The 26,793-nt window shown below is 45.9% G+C and overlaps 1 protein-coding gene and 1 long non-coding RNA gene across 2 annotated transcripts in view; both read right to left on the bottom strand.

Moving 5' to 3' along the window:
- Nucleotides 1-4,313: 4,313 nt before the first annotated feature.
- On the bottom strand, nt 4,314-4,621 carry LOC311125107. Its single transcript, XR_014612837.1, has 3 exons — nt 4,577-4,621; nt 4,422-4,483; nt 4,314-4,359 (listed from the first exon to the last, which is right to left on the bottom strand). It is a non-coding gene; the product is annotated as an uncharacterized lncRNA (long non-coding RNA).
- Nucleotides 4,622-10,841: 6,220 nt separating this feature from the next.
- Nucleotides 10,842-26,793, bottom strand: part of LOC311125106 (zinc finger FYVE domain-containing protein 1-like) — a 31,891-nt gene continuing 15,939 nt past the window's right edge. Inside the window, exons 8-12 of the mRNA XM_084199178.1 lie at nt 24,491-24,608; nt 18,548-18,718; nt 16,862-17,042; nt 15,777-15,890; nt 10,842-11,104 (exon numbers count right to left, since the gene is read on the bottom strand). Of these exons, the coding sequence (XP_084055304.1) occupies nt 10,869-11,104; nt 15,777-15,890; nt 16,862-17,042; nt 18,548-18,718; nt 24,491-24,608 (820 nt within the window). The 3' untranslated portion in view covers nt 10,842-10,868. The remainder of the gene's footprint in view (nt 11,105-15,776; nt 15,891-16,861; nt 17,043-18,547; nt 18,719-24,490; nt 24,609-26,793) is intronic.

The following is a 26,793-nucleotide window of genomic DNA, read 5'->3' as shown; positions in this document are numbered from 1 at the left end:
GGTCCCCCCGTGTGGTTCTGGGATTTTTGCTCACCGTTCTTGTGATCATTTTGACCCCACGGGGTGAGATCTTGCGTGGAGCCCCAGATCGAGGGAGATTATCAGTGGTGTTGTATGTCTTCCATTTCCTAATAATTGCTCCCACAGTTGATTTCTTCAAACCAAGCTGCTTACCTATTGCAGATTCAGTCTTCCCAGCCTGGTGCAGGTCTACAATTTTGTTTCTGGTGTCCTTTGACAGCTCTTTGGTCTTGGCCATAGTGGAGTTTGGAGTGTGACTGTTTGAGGTTGTGGACAGGTGTATTTTATACTGATAACAAGTTCAAACAGGTGCCATTAATACAGGAAACGAGGGGAGGACAGAGGATCCTCTTAAAGAAGAAGTTACAGGTCTGTGAGAGCCAGAAATCTTGCTTGTTTGTAGGTGACCAAATACTTATTTTCCACCATAATTTGCAAATAAATTCATAAAAAATCCTACAATGTGATTTTCTGGAAAAAAAATTCTCAATTTGTCTGTCATAGTTAACGTGTACCTATGATGAAAATTACAGGCATCTCTCATCTTTTTAAGTGGGAGAACTTGCACAATTGGTGGCTGACTAAATACTTTTTTTCCCCACTGTATGTACAGTTGAAGTCGGAAGTTTACATACACTTAGGAAAAACTTGTTTTTCAACCCCTCCACAAATTTCTTGTTAACAAACTATAGTTTTGGCAAGTCGGTTAGGACATCTATTTTGTGCATGACACAAGTAATTTTTCCAACAATTGTTTACAGACAGATTATTTCACTTATTATTCACTGTATCACAATTCCAGTGGGTCAGAAGTTTACATACACTAAGTTGACTGTGCCTTTAAACAGCTTGGAAAATTCCAGAAAAATGATGTCATGGCTTTAGAAGCTTCTGATAGGCTAATTGACATAATTTGAGTCAATTGGAGGTGTACCTGTGGATGTATTTCAAGGCCTACCTTCAAACTCAGTGCCTCTTTGCTTGATATCATGGGAAAATGAAAAGAAATCAGCCAAGACCTCATAAAAAAATTTGTAGACCTCCACAAGTCTGGTTCATCCTTAGGAGCAATTTCCAAACGCCTGAAGGAACCACGTTAATCTGTACAACAATAGTACGCAAGTATAAACACCATGGGACCACGCAGCCATCACACCGCTCAGGAAGGAGACGCGTTCTGTCTCCTAGAGATGAACTTACTTTGGTGCAAAAAGTGCAAATCAATCCCAGAACAGCAAAGGACCTTGTGAAGATGCTGGAGGAAACAGATACAAAAGTATCTATATCCACAGTAAAACGAGTCCTATATCGACGTAACCTGAAAGGCCGCTCAGCAAGGAAGAAGCCACTGCTCCAAAACCGCCATAAAAAAGCCAGACTACGGTTTGCAATTGCACATGGGGACAAAGATCGTACTTTTTGGAGAAATGTCCTCTGGTCTATTTAAACAAAAATAGAACTGTTTGGCCATAATGACCATCGTTATGTTTGGAGGAAAAAGGGGGCGGCTTGCAAGCCGAAGAACACCATCCCAACCGTGAAGCACGGGAGTGGCAGCATCATGCTGTGGGGGTGCTTTGCTGCAGGAGGGACTGGTACACTTCACAAAATAGATGGCATCATGAGGAAGGAAAATTATGTGGATATATTGAAGCAACATCTCAAGACATCAGTCAGGAAGTTAAAGCTTGGTCGCAAATGGGTCTTCCAAATGGACAATGACCCCAAGCATACTTCCAAAGTTGTGGCAAAATGGCTTAAGGACAACAAAGTCAAGGTATTGGAGTGGCCATCACAAAGCCCTGACCTCAATCCTATAGAAAATGTGTGGACAGAACTGAAAAAGCGTGTGCGAGCAAGGAGGCCTACAAACCTGACTCAGTTACACCAGCTCTGTCAGGAGGAATGGGCCAAAATCCACCCAACTTATTGTGGGAAGCTTGTGGAAGGCTAACCGAAACGTTTGACCCAAGTTAAACAATTTAAAGGCAATGCTACCAAATCCTAATTGAGTGTATGTAAACTTCTGACCCACTGTGAATGTGATGAAAGAAATAAAAGCTGAAATAAATCATTCTCTCTACAATTATTCTGACATTTCACATTCTTAAAATAAAGTGGTGATCCTAACTGACCTAAAACAGGGAATTTTTACTAGGATTAAATGTCAGGAATTGTGAAAAACTGAGTTTAAATGTATTTGGCTAAGGTGTATGTAAACTTCCGACTTCAACGGTATAAGTCCCCTGTAGCTCAGTTGGTAGAGCATGAGCGTTCAGGCTGGTGCATTTTTCAATCTGGAACAGTGCACCGTAACACACAGATTCACAGACTAGCAGCAAATAAACTTGAACAAAGCGGAATCAGGAAATGAATGCCCACTCCCGATTGCTATTCAATGCAGATCCCGCCTTCATTCCCCTTTTATCAACCTTTTTTTGCCTCGGTGTGTGAATCTGGGCGGGTGATAGGCTACTTTGTTTTTAAAGGGCCTGGTACGCATTTCACCCCAAATTAGAATTGCCTGTATGGAGCACAGGACAGCCCCGGCCCAGCTCAGTCAAGCACTGGTTTTAACCATGTTTTGAGGCTATATAGTGTTAGTTTACATTGACTTTGTTTACAAACATTGGAGTAAAACAAGCTTACAGTCCAAAAGTTGATGTAGCAACAGCAGATTTCCCCTTTAACCATAAAGAAGCTTTATTGAGATGAGAACTCAAGGACTAGGGGCTGAGGAGGGAGAGGACTAGGGGCTGAGGAGGGAGAGGACTAGGGGCTGAGGAGGGAGAGGACTAGGGGCTGAGGAGGGGGAAGACTAGGGGCTGAGGAGGGAGAGGACTAGAGGCTGAGGAGGGAGAGGACTAGGGGCTGAGGAGGGAGAGGACTACGGGCTGAGGAGGGAGAGGACTAGAGGCTGAGGAGGGAGAGGACTAGGGGCTGAGGAGGGAGAGGACTAGGGGCTGAGGAGGGAGAGGACTAGAGGCTGAGGAGGGGGAGGACTAGGGGCTGAGGAGGGAGAGGACTAGGGGCTGAGGAGGGAGAGGACTAGGGGCTGAGGAGGGAGAGGACTAGGGGCTGAGGAGGGAGAGGACTAGAGGCTGAGGAGGGGGAAGACTAGGGGCTGAGGAGGGAGAGGACTAGAGGCTGAGGAGGGAGAGGACTAGGGGCTGAGGAGGGAGAGGACTAGAGGCTGAGGAGGGAGAGGACTAGGGGCTGAGGAGGGAGAGGACTAGGGGCTGAGGAGGGAGAGGACTAGGGGCTGAGGAGGGAGAGGACTAGAGGCTGAGGAGGGGGAAAACTAGGGGCTGAGGAGGGAGAGGACTAGAGGCTGAGGAGGGAGAGGACTAGGGGCTGAGGAGGGAGAGGACTAGGGGCTGAGGAGGGAGAGGACTAGAGGCTGAGGAGGGAGAGGACTAGGGGCTGAGGAGGGAGAGGACTAGAGGCTGAGGAGGGAGAGGACTAGGGGCTGAGGAGGGAGAGGACTAGGGGCTGAGGAGGGAGAGGACTAGGGGCTGAGGAGGGAGAGGACTAGGGGCTGAGGAGGGAGAGGCCTAGGGGCTGAGGAGGGGGAAGACTAGGGGCTGAGGAGGGAGAGGACTAGAGGCTGAGGAGGGAGAGGACTAGAGGCTGAGGAGGGAGAGGACTGGGGCTGAGGAGGGAGCGGATATGTGGTGTACCTGTTATATATGTTATATCTGTGTTGTAACTGTGTTATGCTTATGCTATAACTGATTTCTACTTGTGTTTAAGGTGAACTCAATCTGCTGGGCCTCCGTCACTCACCCTGACTCACACGTCATGTATCCTTCATCCACATGTGGTGTATCAACCTTTTAGTTGTTTAGTTCAACATGAATACTAAAAGACAAGTCTGTTGTGTGGTAGTCAGTCATCAGATACAATGGATTGTTTGTGTTTTCTTGACTTCAGCCTGTCTGGTGGGCATGGCAGAGACTCCAGGACCTTACTGCTGATGGCTGGTAGGTTACAGGACCTTACTGCTGATGGCCAGTAGGTTACAGGACCTTACTGCTGATGGCCGGTAGGTTACAGGACCTTACTGCTGATGGCCGGTAGGTTACAGGACCTTACTGCTGAGGGCCAGTAGGTTACAGGACCTTACTGCTGATGGCCGGTAGGTTACAGGACCTTACTGCTGATGGCTGGTAGGTTACAGGACCTTACTGCTGATGGCCGGTAGGTTACAGGACCTTACTGCTGATGGCCAGTAGGTTACAGGACCTTACTGCTGATGGCCAGTAGGTTACAGGACCTTACTGCTGATGGCTGGTAGGTTACAGGACCTTACTGCTGATGGCCGGTAGGTTACAGGACCTTACTGCTGATGGCCAGTAGGTTACATGACCTTACTGCTGATGGCCAGTAGGTTACAGGACCTTACTGCTGATGGCCGGTAGGTTACAGGACCTTACTGCTGATGGCCGGTAGGTTACAGGACCTTACTGCTGATGGCCAGTAGGTTACAGGACCTTACTGCTGATGGCCAGTAGGTTACAGGACCTTACTGCTGATGGCTGGTAGGTTACAGGACCTTACTGCTGATGGCCGGTAGGTTACAGGACCTTACTGCTGATGGCCAGTAGGTTACAGGACCTTACTGCTGATGGCCAGTAGGTTACAGGACCTTACTGCTGATGGCCGGTAGGTTACAGGACCTTACTGCTGATGGCCAGTAGGTTACAGGACCTTACTGCTGATGGCCAGTAGGTTACAGGACCTTACTGCTGATGGCTGGTAGGTTACAGGACCTTACTGCTGATGGCCGGTAGGTTACAGGACCTTACTGCTGATGGCCAGTAGGTTACAGGACCTTACTGCTGATGGCCGGTAGGTTACAGGACCTTACTGCTGATGGCCAGTAGGTTACAGGACCTTACTGCTGATGGCCAGTAGGTTACAGGACCTTACTGCTGATGGCTGGTAGGTTACAGGACCTTACTGCTGATGGCCGGTAGGTTACAGGACCTTACTGCTGATGGCCAGTAGGTTACAGGACCTTACTGCTGATGGCCGGTAGGTTACAGGACCTTACTGCTGATGGCCAGTAGGTTACAGGACCTTACTGCTGATGGCCGGTAGGTTACAGGACCTTACTGCTGATGGCCGGTAGGTTACAGGACCTTACTGCTGATGGCTGGTAGGTTACAGGACCTTACTGCTGATGGCCGGTAGGTTACAGGACCTTACTGCTGATGGCCGGTAGGTTACAGGACCTTACTGCTGATGGCCAGTAGGTTACAGGACCTTACTGCTGATGGCTGGTAGGTTACAAGACCTTACTGCTGATGGCCAGTAGGTTACAAGACCTTACTGCTGATGGCCGGTAGGTTACAGGACCTTACTGCTGATGGCCAGTAGGTTACAGGACCTTACTGCTGATGGCTGGTAGGTTACAGGACCTTACTGCTGATGGCCGGTAGGTTACAGGACCTTACTGCTGATGGCCGGTAGGTTACAGGACCTTACTGCTGATGGCCGGTAGGTTACAGGACCTTACTGCTGATGGCCGGTAGGTTACAGGACCTTACTGCTGATGGCCGGTAGGTTACAGGACCTTACTGCTGATGGCTGGTAGGTTACAGGACCTTACTGCTGATGGCCAGTAGGTTACAGGACCTTACTGCTGATGGCCAGTAGGTTACAAGACCTTACTGCTGATGGCCAGTAGGTTACAGGACCTTACTGCTGATGGCCGGTAGGTTACAGGACCTTACTGCTGATGGCCGGTAGGTTACAGGACCTTACTGCTGATGGCCGGTAGGTTACAGGACCTTACTGCTGATGGCCGGTAGGTTACAGGACCTTACTGCTGATGGCCGGTAGGTTACAGGACCTTACTGCTGATGGCCAGTAGGTTACAGGACCTTACTGCTGATGGCCGGTAGGTTACAGGACCTTACTGCTGATGGCTGGTAGGTTACAGGACCTTACTGCTGATGGCCAGTAGGTTACAGGACCTTACTGCTGATGGCTGGTAGGTTACAGGACCTTACTGCTGATGGCTGTTAGGTTACAGGACCTTACTGCTGATGGCCGGTAGGTTACAGGACCTTACTGCTGATGGCCGGTAGGTTACAGGACCTTACTGCTGATGGCCGGTAGGTTACAGGACCTTACTGCTGATGGCTGGTAGGTTACAGGACCTTACTGCTGATGGCCAGTAGGTTACAGGACCTTACTGCTGATGGCTGGTAGGTTACAGGACCTTACTGCTGATGGCTGTTAGGTTACAGGACCTTACTGCTGATGGCTGGTAGGTTACAGGACCTTACTGCTGATGGCCGGTAGGTTACAGGACCTTACTGCTGATGGCTGGTAGGTTACAGGACCTTACTGCTGATGGCCGGTAGGTTACAGGACCTTACTGCTGATGGCCAGTAGGTTACATGACCTTACTGCTGATGGCTGGTAGGTTACAGGACCTTACTGCTGATGGCCAGTAGGTTACATGACCTTACTGCTGATGGCCAGTAGGTTACAGGACCTTACTGCTGATGGCCAGTAGGTTACATGACCTTACTGCTGATGGCCAGTAGGTTACAGGACCTTACTGCTGATGGCCAGTAGGTTACATGACCTTACTGCTGATGGCCGGTAGGTTACAGGACCTTACTGCTGATGGTTGGTAGGTTACAGGACCTTACTGCTGATGGCCGGTAGGTTACAGGACCTTACTGCTGATGGCCGGTAGGTTACAAGACCTTACTGCTGATGGCCAGTAGGTTACAGGACCTTACTGCTGATGGCCAGTAGGTTACAGGACCTTACTGCTGATGGCCAGTAGGTTACAGGACCTTACTGCTGATGGCCAGTAGGTTACAGGACCTTACTGCTGATGGCCAGTAGGTTACAGGACCTTACTGCTGATGGCCAGTAGGTTACAGGACCTTACTGCTGATGGCCAGTAGGTTACAGGACCTTACTGCTGATGGCTGGTAGGTTACAGGACCTTACTGCTGATGGCTGGTAGGTTACAGGACCTTACTGCTGATGGCCAGTAGGTTACAGGACCTTACTGCTGATGGCCAGTAGGTTACAGGACCTTACTGCTGATGGCCAGTAGGTTACAGGACCTTACTGCTGATGGCCAGTAGGTTACAGGACCTTACTGCTGATGGCCAGTAGGTTACAGGACCTTACTGCTGATGGCCAGTAGGTTACAGGACCTTACTGCTGATGGCCAGTAGGTTACAGGACCTTACTGCTGATGGCCGGTAGGTTACAGGACCTTACTGCTGATGGCCGGTAGGTTACAGGACCTTACTGCTGATGGCTGGTAGGTTACATGACCTTACTGCTGATGGCCAGTAGGTTACAGGACCTTACTGCTGATGGCCAGTAGGTTACAGGACCTTACTGCTGATGGCTGGTAGGTTACAGGACCTTACTGCTGATGGCTGGTAGGTTACAGGACTTAACTTCTCTTAAAAAGTTATGCAAATTCAGGTTACTACTTTTTGAGTTATGGATATCATTCAAACAATGTATTTTATCCAATGTGATTGAATGGGTGTCTTTTGAAATTATTATAAGAAAATACTCTGGTTAAGGGGATGGATTGTCCAAACCTCACATAAGCAATCTGCAATTTCTATGATCACAATCATATACACAGTTTACATGCGCGCACGCGCGCACGCACACACACACACACACACACACACACACACACACACACACACACACACACACACAAACAAACAAACAAACACGCACACACACACAAACAAACAAACACACATTGAGGTTGTCAAGTTTATTACATAAGCATTCACGGTGTAGTAAACATAACGGTATTTATCTTTAGTCTGATATCTTCAGTATTCTGTCCTGGTTTCCTTTATCAGTTGAGATGAATCATCATGATCACTGTTCTGTTGAAGGTTCTAGAACTTTACAATGTTCCAGTTTATCTACAAGCTGATTCCATGATGCTAGTCAGTTACTCTGCTCCTACCCCATACTTGTTAGCCTGGGTCCCAGATCTGTTTGTGCTGTCTTGCCAACTCCTTTGGTTGTTGCCCATACGAGTAGGCAAGACAGCACAAACAGATCTGGGACCAGGCTACATAATTGCAGCTAATCATATTGAGCACAGCTGGCTGCTACACAGCCGGAGATGATAGTGTAACGATTACTTGCTTTATATGTGATATTATACACTATGAATGTACTGTATATTATGTTTGAGGCTCCACAGTGTGTTCATATCCTTCCATATGATTCTACATCCTGTGTTGCGGGCCAGTCACTCTGTGAAAGCAGCTCCCACCATAGAATTAGAATGGTTCTAATTCTCATCATTTGATTCTATGGTTCCATTTCAGCAATGTTCTCTACAGTCAATCTGATGACATCACTCAGTGAGAGTAGTATTGTAGTGTGGACTGTTTAAAAACAAAGAGGCAATTTTATACTAAACAAATCAATTATTTTCCCCATTATAGTAAAAATTTTCCTATATGTCAAATGAAACCAAATCGACGAGGGCTATTCTATTATCGTGTGTTTAAATCAACATATACAACCACTCAGCTTCCAACAATATATCGGTAGTTATTTAACCTAATCATCATAAACATGGAATGCATCTATGCTGCTACATTAAGGGCTGTGATTTCTCTTCTTCAAGCCAAGGATCAAAGATGGAAAGGGAGTACAAGCCATGACAAGCGTGACGCTGAAGGATGAGGACCAAAGTGACAAGACTAGAGCCAAGTGATCCAGATCGTCTTTCTTCTCTGATGTACCTCCTCTTCTCTCCTAGTTCCTCTTAGACAGGTGGCATCAGGTATTGTTCTGTCCTAGTTCCTCTTAGACAGGTGGCATCAGGTATTGTTCTCTCCTAGTTCCTCTTAGACAGGTGGCATCAGGTATTGTTCTCTCCTAGTTCCTCTTAGACAGGTGGCATCAGGTATTGTTCTCTCCTAGTTCCTCTTAGCCAGGTGGCATCAGGTATTGTTCTCTCCTAGTTCCTCTTAGCCAGGTGGCATCAGGTATTGTTCTCTCCTAGTTCCTCTTAGCCAGGTGGCATCAGGTATTGTTCTCTCCTAGTTCCTCTTAGCCAGGTGGCATCAGGTATTGTTCTCTCCTAGTTCCTCTTAGCCAGGTGGCATCAGGTATTGTTCTCTCCTGGTTCCTCTTAGCCAGGTGGCATCAGGTATTGTTCTCTCCTGGTTCCTCTTAGCCAGGTGGCATCAGGTATTGTTCTCTCCTAGTTCCTCTTAGCCAGGTGGCATCAGGTATTGTTCTCTCCTGGTTCTTCTTAGACAGGTGGCATCAGGTATTGTTCTCTCCTAGTTCCTCTTAGCCAGGTGGCATCAGGTATTGTTCTCTCCTAGTTCCTCTTAGCCAGGTGGCATCAGGTATTGTTCTCTCCTAGTTCCTCTTAGCCAGGTGGCATCAGGTATTGTTGTCAGGTACAGTACAGTTGCAGGTGCTCTACTAGTGACTAGTGATAGACTGTCATTCAAGGATTTCTGATTTCTTCTGCGTTCATTAATATAAACCGATCTGACAGGACAAAATGCTACATACAGGAATGACTTCTGCTTATTAGCAAGCACATTATCTCTCTCTTCATCTCTCTATCTCTCTCTCTCTCACTGTATCTCTCTCTCTCTCTCTCTCTCTCTCTCTCTCTCTCTCTCCTCTCTCTCCCTGTATATCTCTCTCTCTCTCTCTCCCCCATCTCTCTCTCTCTCTCCTTCTCTCTCTCCCTGTATATCTCTCTCTCTCTCTCTCTCTCTCTCTCTCTCTCCCCGTCTCTCCCCATCTCTCTCTCCCCGTCTCTCTCCGTCTCTCTCTCCCTGTATATCTCGCTCTCTCTCGCTCCCCCCGTCTCTCTTCATCTCTCTCTCTCTCTCTCTCCGTCTCTCTCTCCCTGTATATCTCTCTCTCTCTCCCCCCCGTCTCTCTTCATCTCTCTCTCTCTCTCTCTCTCTCCGTCTCTCTCTCCCTGTATATCTCTCTCTCTCTCTCTCTCCGTCTCTCTCTCCCTGTATATCTCTCTCTCTCTCCCCCCGTCTCTCTTCATCTCTCTCTCTCTCTCTCTCCGTCTCTCTCTCCCTGTATATATCTCTCTCTCCCCCCCGTCTCTCTTCATCTCTCTCTCCCGCTAGCCAGTTCTGTTCATACGTTAATATAGACATGATAAAGTGAAACAGTGTGTAGTAAAGGGATGAAAGGTGTAGTGTAAGGACGGAAGAACTAAGGACAAGTCAGGACATCTGACGTACGGGGTGACATCACAATGAATAAGAAGAATTCCCTTCTAAACTGGGCTGAACCACTGCAGCCACAGAGAGAGGGGTGTTCCATGAGTTCCAAACGCTCCAGTTCCACAGCTGTTAGGTAGAACCTGGGTCGTGTTCATTAGGGCACACCGTAGGAAAACGTTTAGAAGCTAAAAACAAAAATGAGTGTTTCTTATCGGACTAGTACAAATAGTACGTTTTGGAACATTTTCTTCAATTTCATACGTAATGCACACAACCCTGGACTGTCTCTGGCTGTGTCCCAAATGGCACCCTATTCCATATATAGTGCACTACTTTAGACCAGGGCCCATAGGAAATAGGATGCCAATGTGTTCTCTCTCTCTCTCTCTCTCTCTCTCTCTCTCTCTCTCTCTCTCTCTCTCTCTCTCTCTCTCTCTCTCTCTCTCTCTCTCTCTCTCTCTCTCTCTCTCTCTCTCTCTCTCTCTCTCTCTCTCTCTCTCTCTCTCTCTCTCTCTCTCTCTCTCTCTCTCTCCCTCCCTCCCTCCCTCCCTCCCTCCCTCCCTCCCTCCCTCTCTCTCTGTCTCTCTCTCTCCCTGTCTCCTGCTAGAGATCCCCAGGTTTCTGGCGGCAGGTGTTGCAGACGCGCACCAGGTGGTCCCAGCCCCTAGAGGGCACCGCTCTGCGTTCAGGGGAGCAGTCATCACACACGCCCTGGCCGCAGGCCCTGCAGTGGTGGATGGAGAGACGCGGGGAGGAGAAGTCTCTCTGACACTCACAGCAGCACCGGATGTCCTGGTCAGGAACCCAGTAGGCTGGACGAGCTGCATCCTTCACCAGACCTGGAGAGAAGGGGAGCGGAGAGGACCAGAGAGGGGGAGCGGAGAGGACCGGAGAGAGGGAGCGGAGAGGACCAGAGAGGGGGAGCGGAGAGGACCAGAGAGGGGGAGCGGAGAGGACCAGAGAGGGGGAGCGGAGAGGACCAGAGAGGGGGAGCGGAGAGGACCAGAGAGGGGGAGCGGGGAGGACCAGAGAGGGGGAGCGGAGAGGACCAGAGAGGGGGAGCGGAGAGGACCAGAGAGGGGGAGCGGAGAGGACCAGAGAGGGGGAGCGGAGAGGACCAGAGAGGGGGAGCGGAGAGGACCAGAGAGGGGGAGCGGAGAGGTGGAGCGGAGAGGGGGAGCGGAGAGGACCAGAGAGGGGGAGCGGAGAGGACCGGAGAGGAGGAGCGGAGAGGACCGGAGAGGGGGAGCGGAGAGGACCGGAGAGGGGGAGCGGAGAGGACCGGAGATGGGGAGCGGAGAGGACCAGAGAGGGGGAGCGGAGAGGACCGGAGAGAAGGGGAGCGGAGAGGACCGGAGAGAGGGAGCGGAGAGGACCGGAGAGAAGGGGAGCGGAGAGGACCAGAGAGGGGGAGCGGAGAGGACCAGAGAGGGGGAGCGGAGAGGACCGGAGAGGGGGAGCGGAGAGGACCGGAGAGGGGGAGCGGAGAGGACCAGAGAGGGGGAGCGGAGAGGACCAGAGAGGAGGAGCGGAGAGGACCAGAGAGGGGGAGCGGAGAGGACCAGAGAGAAGGAGCGGAGAGGACCAGAGAGGGGGAGCGGAGCGGACCAGAGAGGGGGAGCGGAGAGGACCAGAGAGGGGGAGCGGAGAGGACCAGAGAGGGGGAGCGGAGAGGACCAGAGAGGGGGAGCGGAGAGGACCAGAGAGGGGGAGCGGGGAGGACCAGAGAGGGGGAGCGGAGAGGACCAGAGAGGGGGAGCGGAGAGGACCAGAGAGGGGGAGCGGGGAGGACCAGAGAGGGGGAGCGGAGAGGACCAGAGAGGGGGAGCGGGAAGGACCAGAGAGGGGGAGCGGAGAGGACCAGAGAGGGGGAGCGGAGAGGACCAGAGAGGGGGAGCGGGGAGGACCAGAGAGGAGGAGCGGAGAGGACCAGGGAGGGGGAGCGGAGAGGACCAGAGAGGGGGAGCGGAGAGGACCAGAGAGGAGGAGCGGAGAGGACCAGAGAGGGGGAGCGGAGAGGACATACGCACGCACGCAAACACAGACAGACACAGAGACACACACACACGTCACGTCACAGTTTTGCGAGGACATATGGCTATGTCAAAGTGACCCATCCATCACAGTTTATATTGAATGATGTATATCACATATGATGCAAAGCTCATCATACCAGCTGTATCTCTTCCTGCTTGAACAGCAATAGCTCAGATACACATGCAAATATGAAATGACCCCGGGGAATTGATAGAACATCTCTCAGAGATGCACAAAAACTACATAACATTCAAAATGGGTGAACCTTTCCTTTAAAGGTGTTAGACATAGGATTTTATTTGTAGAATTATTGCATTGTAATTTCAGAAAATGTCCATAATATACAGTACCAGTCATTCAAGGGTTTTTCTTTAAAAATATATATTTTTTCTACATTGTAGAATAATAGTGAAGACATCAAAACTATAAAATAACACATATGGAATCATGTAGTAACCAAAAAAGTGTTAAACAAACCACCCGTTGCCTTGATGACAGCTTTGCACACTCTTGGCATTCTCTCAACCAGCTTCACCTGGAATGCTTTTCCAACAGTCTTGAAGGAGTTCCCACATATGCTTAGCACTTGTTGGCTGCTTTTCCTTCACTCTGCCGTCCGACTCATCCCAAACCATCTCAATTGGGTTGAGGTCGGGGGATTGTGGAGGCCAGGTCATCTGATGCAGCACTCCATCACTCTCCTTCTATGTAAAATAGCCCTTACACAGCCTGGAGGTGTGTTGGGTCATTGTCCTGTTGAAAAACAAATTATAGTCCCACTAAGCCCAAACCAGATGGGATGGCGTATCGCTGCAGAATGCTGTGGTAGCCATGCTGGTTAAGTGTGCCTTGAATTCTAAATAAATCACAGACAGTGTCACCAGCAAAGCACCCCCACACCATAACACCTCCTCCTCCATGCTTTACGGTGGGAACTACACATGCGGAGATCATCCATTCACCCACACCACGTCTCACAAAGACACAGCGGTTGGAACCAAAAATCTCAAATTTGGACTCCAGACCAAAGGACACATTTCCACCGGTCCAATGTCTATTGCTCGTGTTTCTTGGCCCAAGCAGGTCTCTTCTTCCTTTTGGTGTCCTTTAGTAGTGGTTTCTTTGCAGCAATTCGACCATGAAGGCCTGATTCACAGAGTCCCCTCTGAACAGTTGATGTTGAGATGTGTCTGTGACTTGAACTCAGTGAAGCATTTATTTGGGCTGCAATTTCTGAGGCTGGTAACGCTAATGAACTTATCCTCTGCAGCAGAGGTAACTCTGGTAACTCCATTCCTGTGGTGGTCCTCATGAGAGCCAGTTTCATCATAGCGCTTGATGGTTTTTGCGACTGCACTTGAAGAAACTTTCAAAGTTCTTGAAATGTTCTATATTGACTGATCTTCATGTTTTAAATTAATGATGGACTGTCATTTCTCTTTGCTTATTTGAGCTGTTCTTGCCATAATATGGACTTGGTCTTTTACCCCCACCTTGTCACAACACAACTGATTGGCTCAAACGCATTAAGAAGGAAAGAAATTCCACAAATGATATTTTAAGAAGGCACACCTGTTAATTTAAATGCATTCCAGGTGACTACATCATGAAGCGGGTTGAGAGAATGCCAAGAGTGTGCAAAGCTGTCATCAAGGCAAAGGGTGGCTATTTGAAGAATCTCAAATATATATATTATATATTTGTTTAACACTTTTTTGGTTACTACATGATTCCATATGTGTTATTTCATAGTTTTGATGTCTTCACTATTATTCTACAATGTAAAAAATAGTCAAAAATAAAATAAAAACCCTTGAATGAGTAGGTGTGTCCAAACCTTTGACTGGTAGTGTGTATACACTTGGTGTACAAAACACTTCCTAATATTGAGTTGCACCCCCTCTTTTGCCCTCAGAACAGCCTCAATTCGTCAGGGCATGTATTATGGACATTTTCTGAAATTCTGCAAATAAAATGTTTAGCACCTTTAAGCCTCTATTAAGCCTTGTATATCTTATTGACTTTACATCTCTTACTGAGGACAGACACACACTGTTGATGCAGTGACATTACATTACATTCTTATTGACTATCACTACCCAAAGACTGCCATTCTGATATGATGTGATGTAGCTACAATGGTTTACATGTGCAGTACTTCTCCATTACCATCTGATGGCAGTATGAAGTGCAGTACTTCTCCATTACCATCTGATGGCAGTATGAAGTGCAGTACTTCTCCATTACCATCTGATGGCAGTATGAAGTGCAGTACTTCTCCATTACCATCTGATGGCAGTATGAAGTGCAGTACTTCTCCATTACCATCTGATGGCAGTATGAAGTGCAGTACTTCTCCATTACCATCTGATGGCAGTATGAAGTGCAGTACTTCTCCATTACCATCTGATGGCAGTATGAATGCACAGACGAACACACGTGTGGACATCTCCCCTCTCTCCAGACCGGTGACCACAGAGTCGTCTAGACTACAGTACTCACCCAGAGGGATGTATGTAGCGGTGACCACAGAGTCGTCTAGACTACAGTACTCACCCAGAGGGATGTATGTAGCGGTGACCACAGAGTCGTCTAGACTACAGTACTCACCCAGAGGGATGTATGTAGCGGTGACCACAGAGTCGTCTAGACTACAGTACTCACCCAGAGGGATGTATGTAGCGGTGACCACAGAGTCGTCTAGACTACAGTACTCACCCAGAGGGATGTATGTAGCGGTGACCACAGAGTCGTCTAGACTACAGTACTCACCCAGAGGGATGTATGTAGCGGTGACCACAGAGTCGTCTAGACTACAGTACTCACCCAGAGGGATGTATGTAGCGGTGACCACAGAGTCGTCTAGACTACAGTACTCACCCAGAGGGATGTATGTAGCGGTGACCACAGAGTCGTCTAGACTACAGTACTCACCCAGAGGGATGTATGTAGCGGTGACCACAGAGTAGTCTAGACTACAGTACTCACCCAGAGGGATGTATGTAGCGGTGACCACAGAGTCGTCTAGACTACAGTACTCACCCAGAGGGATGTATGTAGCGGTGACCACAGAGTCGTCTAGACTACAGTACTCACCCAGAGGGATGTATGTAGCGGTGACCACAGAGTAGTCTAGACTACAGTACTCACCCAGAGGGATGTATGTAGCGGTGACCACAGAGTAGTCTAGACTACAGTACTCACCCAGAGGGATGTATGTAGCGGTGACCACAGAGTCGTCTAGACTACAGTACTCACCCAGAGGGATGTATGTAGCGGTGACCACAGAGTCGTCTAGACTACAGTACTCACCCAGAGGGATGTATGTAGCGGTGACCACAGAGTAGTCTAGACTACAGTACTCACCCAGAGGGATGTATGTAGCGGTGACCACAGAGTCGTCTAGACTACAGTACTCACCCAGAGGGATGTATGTAGCGGTGACCACAGAGTCGTCTAGACTACAGTACTCACCCAGAGGGATGTATGTAGCGGTGACCACAGCTCCTAGTGTATTCTGAACAGCCTCTCCTACTCTCCTACTGAGTGTCCCTCCCTCCTCCTCCTCCAACGCTGCATCCAGCAGCTCTACAACACACACACGCACACACGCACACACACGCGCACACACACGCACACACGCACACACGCACACACACGCGCACACGCACACACACAGAAAGAAGTAAGGACAAAACAACCACAGATTTATGTTTCACATATTAATTTATAAGATATGTCAATCAGATAGTAAGAGCAGGAAACACGATTTCCCGACTAAATTTGATGTTCATATTAGTGATGGGGGAAAAATCAATACAGTTAAATATCGGGATATTATTTTTGACGATATATTAAATGGTTTTGACAACATCGCAACATTATTTTTGTGCTAGTTGGATGTACCAGCACCTTTTATTTCCCTGACAGATCAAAACTTGTTTTTCTCATGGCTCTCTCTTGTCTCTCTGCTGCAGACATATGGTGAGCGATATGTTTGGAACATTGAATCGCGATAAAATCACAGTATAGAATCGCAACACATACAGTACAGGATCGTATCGGCACCTACAGTAAGTATCATGATAATATCGTACTGAGAGGTCCCAGCCCAATTCCCAGCCTTAGCTCCTATGGCATCCAGGTTTATCTCCCGAGTGGCGCAGTGGTCTAAGGCACTGCATCGCAGTGGTAGCTGTGCCACTAGAGATCCTGGTTCGAATCCAGGCTCTGTCGTAGCCGGCCGCGACCGGGAGACCCATGGGGCGGCGCACAATTGGCTCAGCGTCGTCCAGGGTAGGGGAGGGAATGACCGGCAGGGATGTAGCTCAGTTGGTAGAGCATGGCGTTTGCAACGCCAGGGTTGTGGGTTCGATTCCCATGGGGGGCCAGTATAAAAAAATGATGTATGCACTCACTAACTGTAAGTCGCTCTGGATAAGAGCGTCTGCTAAATGACTAAAATGTAAATGTAAATCTAAGAGTATTATTTAAAGACCTATTGGGACATCATAGGATAACTGTAGAAACATCATGTTAGATATACAACATGTCCTTACCTTCTGAGATGCCCCGGTTATGGAAGCAGGCATCACAGACCCGTACGGGGGCGAGCCCCCAGCCCCTCTCTGGAACAGGACGGTTCATGGAGGAGCAGCCGTCACAGAAGCCCTCTCCGCAGGCACGGCAGTGGTGCTTAGTATCGTTGTCCTGGAACACCTCACTGCACTTAGCACATTTCTGTTACAGAGACACAGAGAGGACAGGTATATCATAGGCTCAAAACACAAGCACACATAGGAGCAATGGCTGGCCTTTACACAGTCATAGGAGCAATGGCTGGCCTTTACACAGTCATAGGAGCAATGGATAGCCTTTACACAGTCATAGGAGCAATGGATAGTCTTTACACAGTCATAGGAGCAATGGATAGTCTTTACACAGTCATAGGAGCAATGGATAGTCTTTACACAGTCATAGGAGCAATGGCTAGTATTTACACAGTCATAGGAGCAATGGATAGTCTTTACACAGTCATAGGAGCAATGGATAGTCTTTACACAGTCATAGGAACAATGGATAGTCTTTACACAGTCATAGGAGCAATGGATAGTCTTTACACAGTCATAGGAGCAATGGATAGTCTTTACACAGTCATAGGAGCAATGGATAGTCTTTACACAGTCATAGGAGCAATGGATAGTCTTTACACAGTCATAGGAGCAATGGATAGTCTTTACACCATCATAGGAGCAATGGATAGTCTTTACACAGTCATAGGAGCAATGGATAGTCTTTACACAGTCATAGGAGCAATGGATAGTCTTTACACAGTCATAGGAGCAATGGATAGTCTTTACACAGTCATAGGAGCAATGGATAGTCTTTACACAGTCATAGGAGCAATGGATAGTCTTTACACAGTCATAGGAGCAATGGATAGTCTTTACACAGTCATAGGAGCAATGGATAATCTTTACACAGTCATAGGAGCAATGGATAGTCTTTACACAGTCATAGGAGCAATGGATAGTCGTTACACAGTCATAGGAGCAATGGATAATCTTTACACAGTCATAGGAGCAATGGATAGTCTTTACACAGTCATAGGAGCAATGGATAGTCTTTACACAGTCATAGGAGCAATGGATAGTCTTTACACAGTCATAGGAGCAATGGATAGTCTTTACACAGTCATAGGAGCAATGGATAGTCTTTACACAGTCATAGGAGCAATGGATAGTCTTTACACAGTCATAGGAGCATTGGATAGTCTTTACACAGTCATATGAGCAATGGATAGTCTTTACACAGTCATAGGAGCAATGGATAGTCTTTACACAGTCATAGGAGCAATGGATAGTCTTTACACAGTCATAGGAGCAATGGATAGTCTTTACACAGTCATAAACAATAATCCAAGACAGCATGGACATGTCTAAACATGTTCACTGCACAGCTGAGGCATGAGAACTCAGGGAATCACTGGCTTGGAATGGAGTACATCTGACTGCCCTACATACCTCTTAATAAAACAGAGAAAGAAAGAGAGAGCGAAAGAGAGGGAGCGGGGAGAGACAGACAGACAGATGCTTTAAAAACTTCTGCACTACAACCCTCCAATAACCTTCATTGCCAGTGAGTCACTGCATCTCCATGTTGGTTCTGAAAATGCATATGTCAGCCATGTTGGATCCATGCTGTGTCTATATCAGTATGACCAGATGGCTGTGAGGACCACGTACCAAGATAAGGGAGTTGGGTTTCCAGTAGGCCGGGGCGATCTGGTCGGTGAGCCAGGAAGTGACAGCTTTGGCAGGTTTCACACTGAGCTCTGACACACTCTGGGAGATGTAGTTCACACCGTCCAACAGTCTCTGAGCTGCATTGTTGTTGTCCTTCAGAAAACCATCCGACTGGAGAGGGAGAAAGGGGAAGGGAGGAGAGAGAGTGGAAGGAGGAGAGAGAGAGAGAGAGAGAGAGAGAGAGAGAGAGAGAGAGAGAGAGAGAGAGAGAGAGAGAGAGAGAGAGAGAGAGAGAGAGAGAGAGAGAGAGAGAGAGAGAGAGAGAGAGAGAGAGAGAGAGACACAGAGACACAGAGACAGAGAGGGAGACAGAGACAGAGACAGAGAGAGAGAGAGAGAGAGAGAGAGAGAGAGAGAGAGAGAGAGAGAGAGAGAGAGAGAGAGAGAGAGAGAGAGAGAGAGAGAGAGAGAGAGAGAGAGAGAGAAGTCAGTTAGTATGTATAGCTCATTATGCTACATTCTACATTCTACATTCTAGACTTCCTGTCACTGTGTAAAGCTTCTAAAATGGCTAGAATAAGCCAGAGCAGGGGCCATAGCCTCTCAGAGTAGGAGTGCTGATCACTTTTGCCTGTTAGATCACAATGAATAAGATTACATGGACAGAGGGGAATCTGATTCATAGATCAGCACTCCTACTCTTTCACGCTTTATGAATATGGGCCATGGGATGAGTAGGGGAACCCTCTCTTGTTCTTACCCCAGGCCAGATGGGTTGTATCTCAGTCTCACTGGGTCCTGGTCCCCTCCCCTCCCCTCCCATCTCTTGTTCTTTTTTTAAATTTATTTTCTTAGGGGGTAGATCAGCTTTAATATTGCAGATAGATTGTGGCTTCCATCACTGTAATTGTTTGCATCATTTCCAATCCCCCATATTTAAAATAAATATGGGGGATATATAAATTATAAATCTGCAGAACTGGGATGGTTGTATCCCCCATAAATAAATAAAATTATTGGTTGCAAGAATTTTGTATAATAATTGAAATTGTAAAACTCTAAGTTTTGAAACCAGCTTTGATTTGTGTATCAGTTCATAAACCATGTGCCATTGAATCGGTACATCGAAAATCTCTTCCCAACTATATGGCACAGCTGTCAATTTTTTTGGTCCTTAAAATGAAACTGGTATACTTTTTTATTTATCACAATTTTCTTTAGGCAATTTTGGTCTTTAATGCAGGGCCGACAGACAAGTTCCTTACTTTCTCCACCTTCCACTTTCCTCTTCCATTTTTGCGGTAATGCTGCAATTAGTTGGTTGTAGTATTGAGTAGAGCAGACATTTCCATATATTTTGTTAGCTGCATGTGTGACATAACTCCACCAGTCCTATTTATGATATAATTTACAAAGATTATACCTTTTTTTAAACATTCTTTCCAAAAATATTGTTTTTTTAATCAATTAGTATATTTTGTTTTAACCATAATCTTTGTTCTAATATTTGTTCTGTCTTTTCTGGTGGATTAAACTGAAATTGCAACCAACTTTCTATGGCTTGTTTTAAAAATAGAGATATTTTGGAGATGATTTCATTTTCAAATACCCGAAAGTGAGAGGTTGTAATCTGAATAAAGGGAAAAAGGCCATTCTTTAACATGGCGTGAGACATTCCTACTAATCTGCTAGAGACCCAGTTCGGATTTAAGTATAACTTTTGTATGACTGAAGCCTTTAGTGAGAGGTCTAATGCTTTAATATTTAATAATTTCTGCCCTCCGAATTCATATTCATTATATACAGTGGGGAGAACAAGTATTTGATACACTGCCGATTTTGCAGGTTTTCCTACTTACAAAGCATGTAGAGGTCTGTAATTTTTATCATAGGTACACTTCAAATGTGAGAGACGGAATCTAAAACAAAAATCCAGAAAATCACATTGTATGATTTTTAAGTAATTCATTTGCATTTTATTGCATGACATAAGCATTTGATCACCTACCAACCAGTAAGAATTCCAGCTCTCACAGACCTGTTAGTTTTTCTTTAAGAAGCCCTCCTGTTCTTCACTCATTACCTGTATTAACTGCACCTGTTTGAACTCGTTACCTGTATAAAAGACACCTGTCCACACACTCAATCAAACAGACTCCAACCTCTCCACAATGGCCAAGACCAGAGAGCTGTGTAAGGACATCAGGGATAAAATTGTAGACCTGCACAAGACTGGGATGGGCTACAGGACAATAGGCAAGCAGCTTGGTGAGAAGGCAACAACTGTTGGCACAATTATTCGAAAATGGAAGAAGTTCAAGATGACGGTCAATCACCCTCAGTCTGGGGCTCCATGCAAGATCTCACCTTGTGGGGCATCAATGATCATGAGGAAGGTGAGGGATCAGCCCAGAACTACACGGCAGGACCTGGTCAATGACCTGAAGAGAGCTGGGACCACAGTCTCAAAGAAAACCATTAGTAACACACTACGCCATCATGGATTAAAATCCTGCAGCGCACGCAAGGTCCCCCTGCTCAAGCCAGCGCATGTCCCATCTGAAGTTTCCCAATGACCATCTGGATGATCCAGAGGAGGAATGGGAGAAGGTCATGTGGTCTGATGAGACAAAAATATAGCTTTTTGATCTAAACTCCACTCGCGGTGTTTGGAGGAAGAAGAAGGATGAGTACAACCCCAAGAACACCATCCCAACCGTGAAGCATGGAGGTGGAAACATCATTCTTTGGGGATAATTTTCTGCAAAGGGGACAGGACGACTGCACCGTATTGAGGGGAGGATGGATGGGGCCATGTATCGCGAGATCTTGGCCAACAACCTCCTTCCCTCAGTAAGAGCATTGAAGATGGGTCGTGGCTGGGTCTTCCAGCATGACATCACCCGAAACACACAGCCAGGGCAACTAAGGAGTGGCTCCGTAAGAAGCATCTCAAGGTCCTGGAGTGGCCTAGCCAGTCTCCAGACCTGAACCCAATAGAAAATCTTTGGAGGGAGCTGAAAGTCCGTATTGCCCAGCGACAGCCCCGAAACCTGAAGGATCTGGAGAAGGTCTGTATGGAGGAGTGGGCCAAAATCCCTGCTGCAGTGTGTGCAAACCTGGTCAAGACCTACAGGAAACGTATGATCTCTGTAATTGCAAACAAAGGTTTCTGTACTAAATATTAAGCTCTGCTTTTCTGATGTATCAAATACTTATGTCATGCAATAAAATGCAAATTAATTACTTAAAAATCATACAATGTGATTTTCTGGATTTTTGTTTTAGATTCCGTCCCTCACAGTTGAAGTGTACCTATGATAAAAATTACAGACCTCTACATGCTTTGTAAGTAGGAAAATCTGCAAAATCGGCAGTGTATCAAATACTTGTTCTCCCCACTGTAAATAGGCCCGTTTAATTTTGTCTGGCTTGCCGTTCCAAATAAAATGGAATAAATGTTGCTCATATAATTTAAAAAACAAGTCGCTAGGTGTAGGCAAGGCCATAAGCAAATAGGTAAACTGAGATATGACTAAAGAGTTAATCAGGGTGAGTTGTCCACAAATAGACAGGTATTTACCTTTCCATGGTAGCAAGATCTTATCTATTTTTGCCAACTTTCTATTAAAATGTATTGTCGCGAGGTCATTTCTTTCGGGATATTAATAATGAGTACGTCCATATCACTGTCAGACCATTTTATTGGTAAACTACACGGTAATGTAAAAGTTGTATTGTTTAGTGATCCAATACGTAATACAGTACACTTATCATAATTTGGTTAGAAAAAACTATCTGGATCATCTATGAGGCTGTGGAGGGATCCAAATTGTTGATTTAAAAAGAAAACATGGATCATCAGCATACAATGACACCTTTGTTTTTAAGCCCTGGATTTCTAGGCCCTTGATATCATTGTTGGATCTGATTTTAATAGCTAACATTTCAATGGTCATAATAAATAGATATGCCGATAGTGGACAACCTTGTTTTACTCCTCTTGACAGTTTAAAACTTTCTGAGAAGTAGCCATTATTTACTATTTTACACCTAGGGTTACTCTACATAACTTTACCCCATTGTATAAGAGACTCTCAAAAAATGAAACATTCCAGGCATTTATATATAAATTCCAGTCATACTTTATCAAAAGCCTTTTAAAGGTCAACTATGAATACCAGGCCTGGTTTCCCAGATTTTTCATAGTGTTCTATTGTTTCAGTACTTGTCTTATATTATTTCCAAAGTATCTTCCATGTAAAAAACCTGTCTGAAATGGATGAATAATATCCGACAATACCTTTTCAATTCTATGCGCTATGAACTTTGCTAGAATTTTTGCATCACAACACTGAAGTCTAAGGGGCCTCCAATTTTTATTTTATGGACTGGATTTTTATATTTACCACTTGGGTCCTGTTTCAGTAATAATGAAATCAGACCTTCTTGTTGGGTATCTGATAATCTACAATTTTTATAGGAGTGGTTAAAACATGCTAATAACGGTCCTCTGAGTACATCAAAAAAGGTTTGGTATACCTCGACTGGTATACAATCCAGCCCTGGAGTTTCCCCGGACTTAAAGGCTTTAATTGCATCAAGAAGATCCTCCTCTGTAATTTGGCCTTCACATGAGTCTTTCTGTACAGCTGTTAATTGTACATTATTAATAGGCAAAAAATCCTTACAATTAACTTCGGCTAGTGAAGATGGAGGAGACTGAAATGAAAGCATATGCTTAAAGTTCTTTGCTTCCTCTTTCAAAATATATTTAGGTGAATTATGGGTGACTCATTTCTCTAACAAGTGTCAGTCAATTATTTTTGGTAGCATTTCTACATTGAAGATTTTTTGTGTTTTTTTAATGGTGCATTTTTCTTGATATCCCATCCAGTTCGCTTAATTTTTATAATATATTACACTTGATCTTTCTTGAATAAGTTCCTCCATTTCTTTTTGTTTTTCCTCTAACATATTCTGTGCCTCTATGGTACTGCTTTTATTGCTATCTACACTACCAGTCAAACGTTTGGACACACCTACTCATTCAAGGGTTTTTCTTTATTTGTGTAAAAAAATTCACATTGTAGAATAATAGTGAAGACATCAAAACTATGAAATAATACATATGGAATAATGTAGTAACCGAAAAAGTGTTAAACAAATCAAAATATATTTTCTATTTGAGATTCTTCAAATAGCCACCCTTTGCCTTGATTACAGCTTTGCACACTCTTGGCATTCTCTCAACCAGCTTCATGAGATAGTCACCTGGAATGCATTTCAATTAACAGGTGTGCCCTCTTACATTTACATTTTACATTTTAGTCATTTAGCAGACGCTCTTATCCAGAGCGACTTAGGGTTAGTGAATACATTTTTTTAATACTGGCCCCCCGTGGGAATCGAACCCACAACCCTGGCATTGCAAACGCCATGCTCTATCAACTGAGCTACATCCCTGCCGGCCATTCCCTCCCCTACCCTGGACGACGCTGGGCCAATTGTGCGCCGCCCATGAGTCTCCCGGTCGCGGCCGGCTGCGACAGAGCCTGGATTCGAACCAGGATCTCTAGTGGCACAGTTAGCACTGCGATGCAGTGCCTTAGACCACTGCGCCACTCAGGAGTAGAGTAATTTTGTAAAAGTTAATTTGTGTAATTAATTTCCTTCTTAATGCGTTTGAGCCAATCAGTTGTGTTGTGACTAGGTAGGGGTGGTATACAGAAGATAGCCCTATTTGGTAAAAGACCAAGTCCATATTATGGCAAGAACAGCTCAAATAAGCAAAGACAAACGACATGAACGAGCCCAACTCAAGAGAAGACTTGATGTGCGAATGCATATACAGTTGTAGCTGTTTGAGAAGGCATGCACAATTTAGCAAGAATGGGGAGATTTGATTAACCAATGTGAAGTCCTAGCTCCTCCTGTTCTTACCCCAGGCCAGATGTGTTTTATTTCAGTCCTGACCACCGTGTCCACTGGGTCCTGGTTCCCGTACCAGTACTGCCTGCTTCTGTAGATCACCCCACAGTTGGGACACTCTATCACATACCTGTAAACAACAACACCACTACTTCAGTTCACTCTATCACATACCTGTAAACAACAACAACACCACTACTTCAGTTCACTCTATCAAATACCTGTAAACAACAACACCACTACTTTAGTTCACTCTATCACATACCTGTAAACAACAACAACACCACTACTTTAGTTCACTCTATCACATACCTGTAAACAACACCACCACCACTTCAGTTCACTCTATCACATACCTGTAAACAACAACAACACCACTACTTCAGTTCACTCTATCACATACCTGTAAACAACAACAACACCACTACTTCAGTTCACTCTATCACATACAGTGGGGGAAAAAAGAATTTAGTCAGCCACCAATTGTGCAAGTTCTCCCACTTAAAAAGATGAGAGAGGCCTGTAATATTAATCATAGGTACACGTCAACTATGACAGACAAATTGAGGAAAAAAAATCCAGAAAATCACATTGTAGGATTTTTAATGAATTTATTTGCAAATTATGGTGGAAAATAAGTATTTGGTCACCTACAAACAAGCAAGATTTCTGGCTCTCACAGACCTGTAACTTCTTCTTTAAGAGGCTCCTCTGTCCTCCACTCATTACCTGTATTAATGGCACCTGTTTGAACTTGTTATCAGTATAAAAAGATACCTGTCCACAACCTCAAACAGTCACACTCCAAACTCCACTATGGTCAAGACCAAAGAGCTGTCAAAGGACACCAGAAACAAAATTGTAGACCTGCACCAGGCTGGGAAGACTGAATCTGCAATAGGTAAGCAGCTTGGTTTGAAGAAATCAACTGTGGGAGCAATTATTAGGAAATGGAAGACATACAAGACCACTGATAATCTGCCTCGATCTGGGGCTCCACGCAAGATCTCACCCCGTGGGGTCAAAATGATCACAAGAACGGTGAGCAAAAATCCCAGAACCACACGGGGGGACCTAGTGAATGACCTGCAGAGAGCTGGGACCAAAGTAACAAAGCCTACCATCAGTAACACACTACGCCGCCAGGGACTCAAATCCTGCAGTGCCAGACGTGTCCCCCTGCTTAAGCCAGTACATGTCCAGGCCCGTCTGAAGTTTGCTAGAGTGCATTTGGATGATCCAGAAGAGGATTGGGAGAATGTCATATGGTCAGATGAAACCAAAATACAACTTTTTGGTAAAAACTCAACTCGTCGTGTTTGGAGGACAAAGAATGCTGAGTTGCATCCAAAGAACACCATACCTACTGTGAAGCATGGGGGTGGAAACACCATGCTTTGGGGCTGTTTTTCTGCAAAGGGACCAGGACGACTGATCCGTGTAAAGGAAAGAATGAATGGGGCCATGTATCGTGAGATGTTGAGTGAAAACCTCCTTCCATCAGCAAGGGCATTGAAGATGAAACGTGGCTGGGTCTTTCAGCATGACAATGATCCCAAACACACCGCCCGGGCAACGAAGGAGTGGCTTCGTAAGAAACATTTCAAGGTCCTGGAGTGGCCTAGCCAGTCTCCAGATCTCCACCCCATAGAAAATCTTTGGAGGGAGTTGAAAGTCCGTGTTGCCCAGCGACAGCCCCAAAACATCACTGCTCTAGAGGAGATCTGCATGGAGGAATGGGCCAAAATACCAGCAACAGTGTGTGAAAACCTTGTGAAGACTTACAGAAAACGTTTGACCTGTGTCATTGCCAACAAAGGGTATATAACAAAGTATTGAGAAACTTTTGTTATTGACCAAATACTTATTTTCCACCATAATTTGCAAATAAATTCATAAAAAATCCTACAATGTGATTTTCTGGAAAAAACATTCGCATTTTGTCTGTCATAGTTGACGTGTACCTATGATGAAAATTACAGGCCTCTCTCATCTGTTTAAGTGGGAGAACTTGCACAATTGGTGGCTGACTAAATACTTTTCCCCCCCAGTGTACCTGTAAACAACAACAACACCACCACTTCAGTTCACTCTATCACATACCTGTAAACAACAACACCACTACTTTAGTTCACTCTATCACATACCTGTAAACAACAACAACACCACTTCAGTTCACTCTATCACATACCTGTAAACAACAACACCACTACTTTAGTTCACTCTATCACATACCTGTAAACAACAACAACACCACCACTTCAGTTCACTCTATCACATACCTGTAAACAACAACACCACCACTTCAGTTCACT

The sequence above is a fragment of the Coregonus lavaretus genome, assembly GCF_964263955.1.
Source record: "Coregonus lavaretus genome assembly, contig: HAP1_SCAFFOLD_1750, whole genome shotgun sequence".
NCBI lineage: Eukaryota > Metazoa > Chordata > Actinopteri > Salmoniformes > Salmonidae > Coregonus > Coregonus lavaretus.
This window is presented reverse-complemented; position numbering and strand designations above follow the sequence as displayed.